Below are 10,369 nucleotides of genomic sequence, written 5' to 3' on the forward strand. Positions count from 1 at the left end.
TACAATCTATTTTTAAACAATTAACAAGGGAGCAGCTGGGTGGCTCAGTGGATTGAGAGCCAGAGACTAGAGGTCTTGGGTTCAAATCTAAACTCTCAAGATGCTTCCTAGCTGTGTGACCCTGGACAAGTCACTTTGCCTAGCCCTTACTGCTCTTCTGCCTTGAAACCAATACACAGTATTGATTCCAAGATGGAAGACAAAGGTTTTTAATTTTTTAAAAATTTAACAAAGTCTAAAGTCACATTTATCTAGCTATTGATTGGGGAAAAGAGCACTCAAGAAAGTAAAAGGAGACATTTGTGATTTTTAAAAAGCCTACATACACATTCCCTCTGACCTTAAAATAAGGCACAGTGTCCAGAATAAAAGAATTTTTTAAAAATTGTTGATAGTTTTAGTTATCATACTTTATTATCTAAGGTCTGAAGAAATCTATGGTTTATAGTAACAATGCTTTTCTTTTCTTAGTTCAAACTGTAAATGAAGCTATAAGACCAGTTAACTGACCGGAATAGACTTTCAAAATAAAATAAAACCTCAAATAATATTATCATAAAACTTATGGTTAATTACCCAAAGAAGACTTCCAAATGAAGGTTTTTATGTGAATAGTATAAGTTCCAAGGGCCCAGTTCTTTAAAAAAAAAAGACTAGCACTGAATGATTGCTTTCATGGCATTTCTATTCACTTAGCTATTCTCAATGTAATTTAACATGGGCATCAATGAAAAATCAGTCTCAAGACTAGTTAGTAGTTCATAGTTATTCCAAGGAATTCATATATCAAAACTGGATAATGTCAACTCAGTAAACTAAGTATGTGAATTTGTGTTTTTTTTTTGGGGGGGGGGAGGAACAAGTGAGGTTCTTATATTTCTAAAATTGTATTGTCTTTGTATCTGTAAAAGTAAAACAGGAAAAGACTTAATAGAGTTTAATAGTGTGCAGAAAATCTTTTGGGATACCCTTAGGGTCTTTGGCTAACACTAAGGAAAGCAGTGTCCAATGCCCTTTTCTTTTACCTTATCATGTAGTAACATACTGCAGCACCAAGTTGGACAGAAATGAAACAAGAAAAGGTTCTAGGTGGCTGTCTGATTACCTAACTGTTCAATCTTTCCTTGCTCTCATATCCTTAGGTTATCAGAAAAGTTATGATCTTCCTACTCTGATCTTCATCCTGTTAAGTGTTTTTTGGTTTGGTTTTTTTTAAAGATAAAATTCAAACCTTAGGCCAAATCACCTATCTCATTCCAGTTGTAAAAATGGAGGGCAGGTAAATCATTTAAAAACTTGTAAAGATGCCTATTCCATTTGTGGACATCAATTCAGCATGGTCAGAGACAGATTCTATTCCTTCAGGAGTGTCTTTCCAACTTCCCAAGTTAAGGAAATGAAGGGACCCTCATTCTTTCCAAAAGTTATTATCTAAACATCATTTAAAATTTCCCTATTTTTAAAATAAACAACATACTGGGAGGGTCTTCAGAGCAGGGACAGCCTTTTCAGGCCTTTCTGTATATTCCCAGGGCTGACCAGAGCACCAGGTATATGGTGTGTGTTTAATAAATTCTAGTGACTTTTGGGAATACTAACTTGTTCTGTATCTAAAGGGAACAGAATAAAATCCAATTATTTTCTGTAATGGTCACTATGATAGAAAAACCTACTTAGCTAAAACCAAAAAACATTCTGAGGATTTTCAATGGCATATTCTACATATTTCTTGTTGACTGATTTAAGCAACATCAAGAAAAGTCAGGAAAGAGTATACCAATCAATTACGATGATGAATACATTAAAAAGTACACATTCATACATAGCTATATATGAAGTCCCCAAAAATGACAAAAAAGGGAACATACACACCCACCACAAAGAGAATAAGCTAGTATTAATACACTGCCCTGGATGGATGATGCCCCCTCCACATGGAGATTTACACATACTTAAGTCAAAATATTATTTACATTCCAATTAGCTGTAAAGAGTAGCTCTAACCTACAAAAACATAAAAGATATTAATTTGGACATGTAAATACCTCCATGGATAGACAATAAGCCTGACTAGAATGAGGGTAGTTATGACAGATCATATAATAATGCCATGAAAAGGACCTTAGATTAACAAGTGGTTTATTATTAATAGTATATAAAATTATGCTACCAAACTAATCTGTGTAGACACAACTGCTACTACAGATCATTCAGACATCATTCCAAAGTTTGAATTCTTGATTAGTTCCTTTAAAGGTTTACTGTCTGAATAGACTTGAGTATTAAATTACACAATTTTAAATTAAGGAGCATTTTAAATACACTCAACATTGGGCAAAACCACAATAACCAAAATTTATATTGTTACTATTTGAGACTTTGGTACAAAAAAAAAGCTGACCATTCAAATAAAAAATAAGCTTCATCAAATCTTTTTAATAATACCAACAATAAATCAGATGTAAATTAATTTGTTTCAATTAAATAATAATCTTTTTTAAAAAGTTCTCAAGAGTTTCCCACTCATTGACTTGTACTGACACATCATCTACCGTAACACTCAAAGCAAAACCACAATAAAGAGACTTGGACTCTTAAGAGATTTACATGTTTTAAAAAAAAAAAAAACCCTAACTATCCAAATACTGTTCACAATAAGACACAAAATTTTGTAGCATTTGAAAGAATTCTTCATGAAAATGTGAAAAAAACATACTTAAGCCTCAAAGCAAAGTGAACCTAGAGTAAATACATTACTTAAGTTGTGATTAACAACTTCAAAAATGGGGAGGGGGAAAAATTAGCTCTTAATTTCAATGGTCTCATTTTCTTTGTTTTAATTGTTGATTGATCCAACTATACTACTTATATCTGAACTAAATCTTTGCCCAACTATATGTTTAGCCCCAAGGATAAAAACATTACACATATATTTAGTCTTTAAACATGAAATAACATGCCAGTTACTAAATATTAGGCATTTGAAATACTATTGTCACACCAGACCATCACCGAAACAAGACACCTGATAAAACGACATACCTTGGCAATTCTCTCCATATACCAACACAGAAAATATACAAACATAGCCACCAAATGATAACCACAACAGTTTGAACTCAAACTCCAAATTACAATACCAGACCAAATTCAGTTCACAGAAAACAAAGAAAACCCCAAACTCCAAAGCAATCACTAATATGTCTCCAAATTTTATCTCAAACAAAAAAACTTAAGCCTACAATGGTCCAGTTTTTCAATACCACCACAGATGAATCACACTAAGATTCTGTATTCCATGTTTAAATTCGATTACAAAAACAAAACTTTGCATATAATTCTTACTCATTGAGTTACTAGTTTCACCATTTTGAATTAACAAACAGTTGTTACTCCAGTTCAGCCTTTAAAAACCCCAAATTCAATTCTCTACCAAGCTACAGCTTTTCCAAGTTCTTGTGGCCTTTGCAAGGCAAGACAAGAACTGCTTTGGGATCTTTCCTTAAAACATCCTTGCGGTTGGGATAAACAGGACAAACCCTTTTGCCCAAGACAAAAAGAGAACTCCGTTTAACTCCCCACACATGTGTAGCAGCGCTTGTTTCTGTTAAGTCAATGGCTCAAATCCACCGTGTTTGGTCTCTTTTTGTGAAATAAGATGGGGAAAACAATCGGGAAAGGCCCTCCCCCTCCGTTCCAAACAGAGCCAGCCAGAAGAGTCTGAACTCCGGTTCATTATGACAGCGTTGGACGAAAGAGTCCTAAAAAGATGCCCCCCGCGCTGTGGACGCCAGGACGCAGGAGGCAGAAGCAGGGAGAAGGCGTGATTGATCAACAAGTTGGGGAGCAGCGGCGTGGGCACCTACCTGGTGGAGGTGCCTTTCCTCACGTCACAGATGCTGCATTTAAAGGCTTCCGCGCTGTTCCTGAAGGTGCAGACACTACAATCCCAAAATCCCTCATCCGCCGCAGGTTTCGCTTGTCTTTTTGGCCTTCCGAGAGGGAGAAGGGAGGGAGGGGGAAGGGTGGAAAGAAGAAACATACATACACGAGTGAGAAATAGCGATTCCCACGGCGGGCGCCCTCCCTTCCCCCAAGTTACTCCAGCCCAGTGGGGGAGTGCGGGCCCGGCCCGAGTAGGTTGCCCCCTCCCCAGGTTCCCCATCGGCCTCGCTCCCTCCCCACCTGGTGAAGCCGTTCCCTTTGTCTGGGAGGGTCGGGGAGAGGAGCCGCCATGGCTGCGGCCGTGGAGGAGGAGGAGGTGGCGCTCTCACTCGCTAGCTCGCTCGCGCGGCGTTCGGCCCCGCCGGCAGGCAGGCCGGCAGTCACCGCCTCCCCGCCGCCCGCCCGGGCCGACGTCCATCTTAGCGGCGCCTCCGCCTCCTCCTCCTCCGCCCCCCCCCCCCCCCACCGCGCGCGCCGCCGCCGCCGCTGCTGCCGCCGCCGCGGCCCGGGCTCGGCGGCGGGGCCTAGTCGTGGGCGCCTCCTCCTCCTCCTCCACCTCCCGGCGCCCGCACCCGCGCCCCTCCCCCCAGACCCGGCCCCGAGCGGCGGGAGCAGGTACCTGGTCGGGCTCTTCTTGTCGCCCATGGTCATGGATGGGCTCTCCCCCCGCCCCCCCCTCGGCAAAACAGGGGCCGCGCTGAGGAGAAACGAAACGCCGCCCGCCGCCGCCGCGTCGCTGCCGCGGCCGCCGCCGTCCTCGCCGCCGCCGTCCTCCTCGCTTCTCCCCCCCAAGCCGCCTGGGCTCGAGCTCCGGCCGCCGCCGCCGCTACTGCTACCGCTGCTGCCGCCGCTACCACCGCCGCTGCCGCCGCCGCCGCCGCCGCTGCTGCTGCCGCTGCCGCTACCGCCGCCGCCGCTGCCAGTCTCCGGACGAGACTAGTCCCCGCCAGCGCCGCCTCCGCCGAGTGACTGACTGGGGGCGGGGCCGAACGCCGCGCGTCACGAGCTCGGCCGACCAATGGCGGTGCGCCGCTGTTCCGACGAGAGGAGGGGGAGACTCCGCGCGGAGGGGGAGGGGGGACAAGACTGAGGGGGAAAAGTGGGAGGGGGTAGAGAGCTGCGGACGTGTGCGCGGTGGTGGGGGGGGCTTGGGTGCGTGCGTGCATGCATGCATGAATGCATGCATGCATGAGTCTCTTTGCTTGTGTACATGTGTGTGCATGTGTGTTCTTCAGCGTTCAGCCTGCTTCGGTGTTCTATGTGTGTGTTTTGTGTGTGTTCTGGAGGTGCTTGTACCAGCGCCTGGCTCTATTTCTGTGCGTTTGTGTGTCTGTGTGTCTGTGCATGTGTTCGTGCACGTGTCTGTGCGTCTCTGGACGCAGATCTGTGTGTACATCTGTGTTAGGGGGACGTCTGTGTGTGTTCTCCGCCCTCCCCCTCCCCCCAACTCAGCTTCGGGGCTGCATTCCTGGCTCCCACTTGGAACCCGAGAAGCCGTTTTGTCGGTGGCCATTCTCCTACTCTCATCGAGCCCTGGATCTCCAAGCGGGACTTGGTGGGGAAGAGAATGCTTTGGGGAGGCGCCCCTCCTCTAGCCTCACTGAGACTCTGCAAGACTTAGGGCGAGGAGAGAAGCAAAGAGATTGGGGGTGGGGGGAGGCGTCTGCATGGCTTCTGAGGCATGTGCCTGCAATCCCCCGGTGGGCTGTCAGGAAGCCACCACCCAAAGGCAGGGAGAGGCCCCGCGCCAGGGGGTCCCCGTCCCCCTCCCTGCACTCGCACGGTCTGGAGGAACGGCAATCGGACGCCCCTCGGGTTGGGTGGTGGCTGCGCTCCACCTAGGTGTGGGCACCGCTCGGCCCCTAGCGCCCGCCGAAGCAGAGGGCATGCCTACTGGGCAGTGCGTGTGTGACCCCGGCTCCCGCGGAACAGGCGGTTCATTGCAGGGACCCAGCGGAGGGGGGAGACGTGAAGGGCGCGCGCGCGCCGAGGGGGGCCAGGGTGGGGCGGCTCCTCCCAGCCTGGAGCAGGAGAGGATGCCCTCCTTGGGCGTGAGAAGAAGGGAAGGGGCGCTAGCAAGCCGGCCTCGAGGGAGCCCTCACGCACAACTTGGGCAGTCCTCCCTCCCGCCCTGGGCTGCGCCCCTCCTAGAGCCCTTCGGCATTCTTCTCGCCAGCCTTTGGGGCAATGCGCAGTGACCACTTTGGTTCCCTTATTGCACCGTCTTCAATATTTTTCACGTTTTCTCTGAAAGTCTTTTTTCCCCAGACCTCCTTGAGGAAAGGAATTTACATAAGGGGCAAGAAGGCAGACTCCATGATCCAGGCCGGTTTGAATTCAAATCCCACTTCTGACATGGAGGAAAAGGGGTGGGGGGTGGGGCGCGACCGCTTTGTAGACCGAGGTCCCGAGTCTGAGCCCGGGGCTTCTGCCGGCTCCCTGCGTGACCTTGAGTAAGACCCAGGCCGAGGCTCAGTTGACTCAACAGTAGAATGTGCATAATAACACCTGCAAGTACACCCAGGGCAATGGTGGGATCCAGACAAGCTCGTGGACAGAAAGCTGGGACCAGATCATCAGTTGGCATCGGGCAGTCTGCGCTGACCCGGTAACTGCAACCCACTAACCTTGGGCCGAATCCCATTTAAGCAAGGATGCCACCCCCTTGTTCCTGGTTAAAGGCAGAGTCCATCCATAAAAACGGAGAAATTCCACCTAAAACTCCTCCTTGGGGAGCTCAAAGACTGCGGGCTCAGAGAGATGACCCTCAGCAATAGGACCAGAAAGAAGAGGAGGAAAAGTCCAAGAAAACTGGGGCAGGCAGGCTGGGTGCACCCCCAGCCCCTATTTTCGTCACTCATTAGTATTTAGTAGCTCAGGAGGGAGGACTTCCCACCATTCATCCAGGGGTAGCAGAAGCCTGTGTCCAGAGAACAGGGATAGGGGACACTGGGAAGAGAAGCGAGGAAGGAGGAGAGCCAGGGTCAGAGATAAGCTCGTTCAGCACAGAATGTACCCTGGCAGGGCACACCCTGCACCCAGCCTGAGAAAGAACCATCCCCGTGTGGAACAAGGGTCAGTGACCTCTGAAGTCCAGAGAGCTACTGGGGCTGTGACCCTTCCTGCCCAATTAAAAAATAAATCAATTGGGAGAGAGGGGCAAAGGAGGAGGAAAGAGGAATGAGGGAAGTTGGGAAGGGATGGTTTGCACATTTTGTGTCTGTCCTGCTCTTCCAAAAGACAGTCTTTTCTGGAAAGAAGTCTGAAAAAAAGAGATTGTGGTTCTAAAGTTTTCACAAAAAGAGCCACCACCACAAGCATTAACTATAGAACTATTATTCTATCTTAATATTGCATTAGACATCTTTAATATGTTATCTATTCCAATGCACAAATTCTGGAATCCTGGCAGATGGACTATAATATCAACGTAATCCTAGACATTTTTTGAAAGTGACTGTGTCCATAGTTAACTTATTTATTCATGTATACCTATCTCAATCATCTATACTAGTTAAAATTAGTCCCAAGAAACCTCTGGGCTTGGGAATATTTTTGTCCTATCCCTTTGACAGAATACTGTGCCTTTCACTTGGTAGGAGTTCAGCAAAAGTCCATTGGGATAGAATCCAAGCATATGGGGCAGACAGAATAAAAGAGGTTGGGAGGGTCCTCTTACTCAGAAGTCCCCCTCTCCCCCAAGTTTTGGGCTCACTGGGCTGAAGGAGGCGCTTTCCATCATGGCAGTGGGTACTATTGCTTTGGAGACTTATCTGAGCTTAGGAACCCTAAGATGAGCCAGGTAGTGTATGAGTGATCTATTGGGATCCCAGGGAGTTACCAAGTTTAGGGAAGGGGATAGATAGAGATCGCCTCATTCAATTCCTAAGGGAGGGCTTACAACCATTGTAATGGGGAACAAAGCTCACACTGAAGGCAAAACAAAGGGAAAACACCCTTGAGAAAAAGCTAAAATCGGAAAGGAGAGAGAGTGCAGACAGCCTGACCAGGGTACGGGGAGTCCAAGATCTCCCTCTAATTCTCCTGCCCTGGAACCTCCAAGTGGGGGCAAGAACTGGAGCCAGGAGGAAGCCCAGAGAGATAAGTACAAAAGGAGATCATTCTGACAGATTGTAAAATTGCAACAGCAGCTTCTCCACTTTAAATGTGAAAAGACTCCTCTCCAAAGGAATAGAGATTCTGAATATCCTCCACCTCGGGCTTTAAACTTTGGGGTAGGAAGGGGAGAGTCTTTACCCAGATACCAGAGGCTGGCCCCATAGCCCTCCTGTTAAAAAGTGGTCTCAGAAAATATCATTTAAAAAAAGTAAACAGGCCCCTGTGCAAGGATTTTACACTCATTGGAATCAAGATACAATTAGGGAGCTTTTCAAAGTTTAAGTCATTTTGGGGTGGGAGTGGAGGGAGGTCTGAGCCTGGGAAGTTGATTGTCCCTAAAAGAGACAAATACCCTGAAATGACCCAGTGTGCTTAGGGTCTCGGTGATTGAATGGAAGAATGAATGAATGAATGAATGAATGAATGAATGAATGAATGAATGAATGAATGAATGAATGTGAAAAGGTTAAGAATTCAGTTCTAGTTGCTGAGATTCAGTGTCTTAATTTGCACTGAATGTTTTTCTTAGTAGCTTAAAAAGGGGAAATATCTCCCTGAGCAACTAAGTACCAGAGAGACTTGCACAGGGGAGAACCTGGCTCATTTCACTTCAGGATTTCTTGAGATGATGTTAAAATTGACATCTGCTGGGTGATCCAGATGAACAAATTAACTGGAGAAGCAGCCTGACTGAATTCTTAGTGCTGCTTCAGCTATCTGGCTTGGATATTTAGCAGCTCTTTTTGAGATGGACTCCTGTATGTAAACAGTCAGGGGACCTCAAGGATCTGTGATTCCCTCTGGGGGGGCTATTCCCTGCATCATTCCTGCTAGAATCAATGGATGAGATGATCTTCAAGAGTTTGGAAAGTACACATTTCTTCACACTAGAAGGAACACTGGACAGTCAGGAGGGAACCCAGGGTTCCAGGCTTCTAAACTTGAGTCTCAGTTTCCTCATCTGTAAAGTGGAGCTCATAATACTACCGGCATCAACTTTCACAAGACTATGGTGAGGATCAGAGGAAATACCCTGCTTTTGGTCAGTGAGCCAGTTAACAAGCATTTAGAGCTTACCTGGCTTGTGCTAATACTAGGAAAGGCAAAAACAGCTCTCAAGAAGCTCACATTCTAATGAGGAAGATAACATGCAAATGTGTAACTATGTACAAACTAGATTGTAAATCAAAGATAATCTCAGAGGAAAAGAAGGGAGGAACTAGACCAGCTTCTTGCAGAAATTGAGGTTTGCCCTGACTGTTGAAGCAAGCAGGGAAGTGGGGAAGCAGGGGATGAGAAGGGAAAGATCTCTAGGCTTGGGGAAGCAGGAGATGAGAGGAAGGAGGGCAGTCAGAAGATGGAATGTCCTGTGAGATGAACCGTAGGAAGGTCAATGTCATCTGCCAGGATCCTAGAATTTGTGGATTGGAATAAAGTGTAAGAAGGCTGGAAAGGTATGAAGAAAACAGGTTGTGAAGGGCTCTAAATACCAAACAGCATTTTATATTGATCCTGGAGGTAATTGGGAGCTCCTGGAGTTTATCAAGGAGGGAGAAAAAGGGAAAGGTGACTTAGATCTAGGATTTAGGACCTTCACCTTGGCAACTGAGAAAAGGTGGATTGGCTTGAGGAGTCAGCTGGTGCCCTTTGGAGGAATATGTAGAATGAAGAAAAGAAAGCTTGGGGTAATCCCCTGGAAGATTTGTTGGTTTGGTCTCAGAAGGCAGAAAGATGAGGAATAATTGAAAGTTGCAGAGGAAGATTGAGGTTTGATGTAAGCAAAGGAAGGAAAGGTTGGCCAGGGCTGTTCCTGACTACTTTGATGAGCTAGCTCCTCAATCCACTGAATGAGTTTATGAGTAGGGGAGCCCTTGGGGCAGCTGATGGGCAGGTTCCCCAAAGAGAATGTGGATGTGTCCAATTGTTACTTTGTTGAGAGGGTGATGATCTTTGGGGGCATGATGGGCTGGACTCATGAAAGATGCCTTTAGAAATAAATTGAAGGACCTGCTCAATCTCTTCTCATTCATCTCCTACTCAGAGCAGAATTAACTTTTATGGAACTATAGTAGGGAAGAGGAAGGTTTATATCCTAGAAGGAACATGGTGAGAACATTCTGTCTTTTCTTTTAGAAGATACCAATCACTCAGCCAAGAAGTATTTATTGTCTTTGAGATGGCTGATTTAAGTCTTTTGCCTTTCTCTCCCCTATTTGCTGTGATGTACCACCAGCCCAGCTGGAAGGAAATAGATAGCTCAGTGGATACAGATCGTTGGGAAGACCTGAATTCTGATGTGGCTTCA

At 46.4% G+C, this 10,369-nt stretch overlaps 1 protein-coding gene across 1 annotated transcript in view; it reads right to left on the reverse strand.

Moving 5' to 3' along the window:
* RYBP (RING1 and YY1 binding protein) overlaps positions 1 to 4,903 on the reverse strand; it is a 70,410-nt gene extending 65,507 nt beyond the window's left edge. The window contains exons 1-2 of the mRNA XM_056804429.1: positions 4,565 to 4,903; positions 3,867 to 3,992 (exon numbers count right to left, since the gene is read on the reverse strand). Coding sequence (XP_056660407.1) covers positions 3,867 to 3,992; positions 4,565 to 4,596 — 158 coding nt within the window. The 5' untranslated portion in view covers positions 4,597 to 4,903. The remainder of the gene's footprint in view (positions 1 to 3,866; positions 3,993 to 4,564) is intronic.
* Between the last annotated feature and the right edge of the window lie 5,466 nt (positions 4,904 to 10,369).

The sequence above is a fragment of the Monodelphis domestica genome, chromosome 7 (genome assembly GCF_027887165.1).
Source record: "Monodelphis domestica isolate mMonDom1 chromosome 7, mMonDom1.pri, whole genome shotgun sequence".
Lineage (NCBI taxonomy): Eukaryota > Metazoa > Chordata > Mammalia > Didelphimorphia > Didelphidae > Monodelphis > Monodelphis domestica.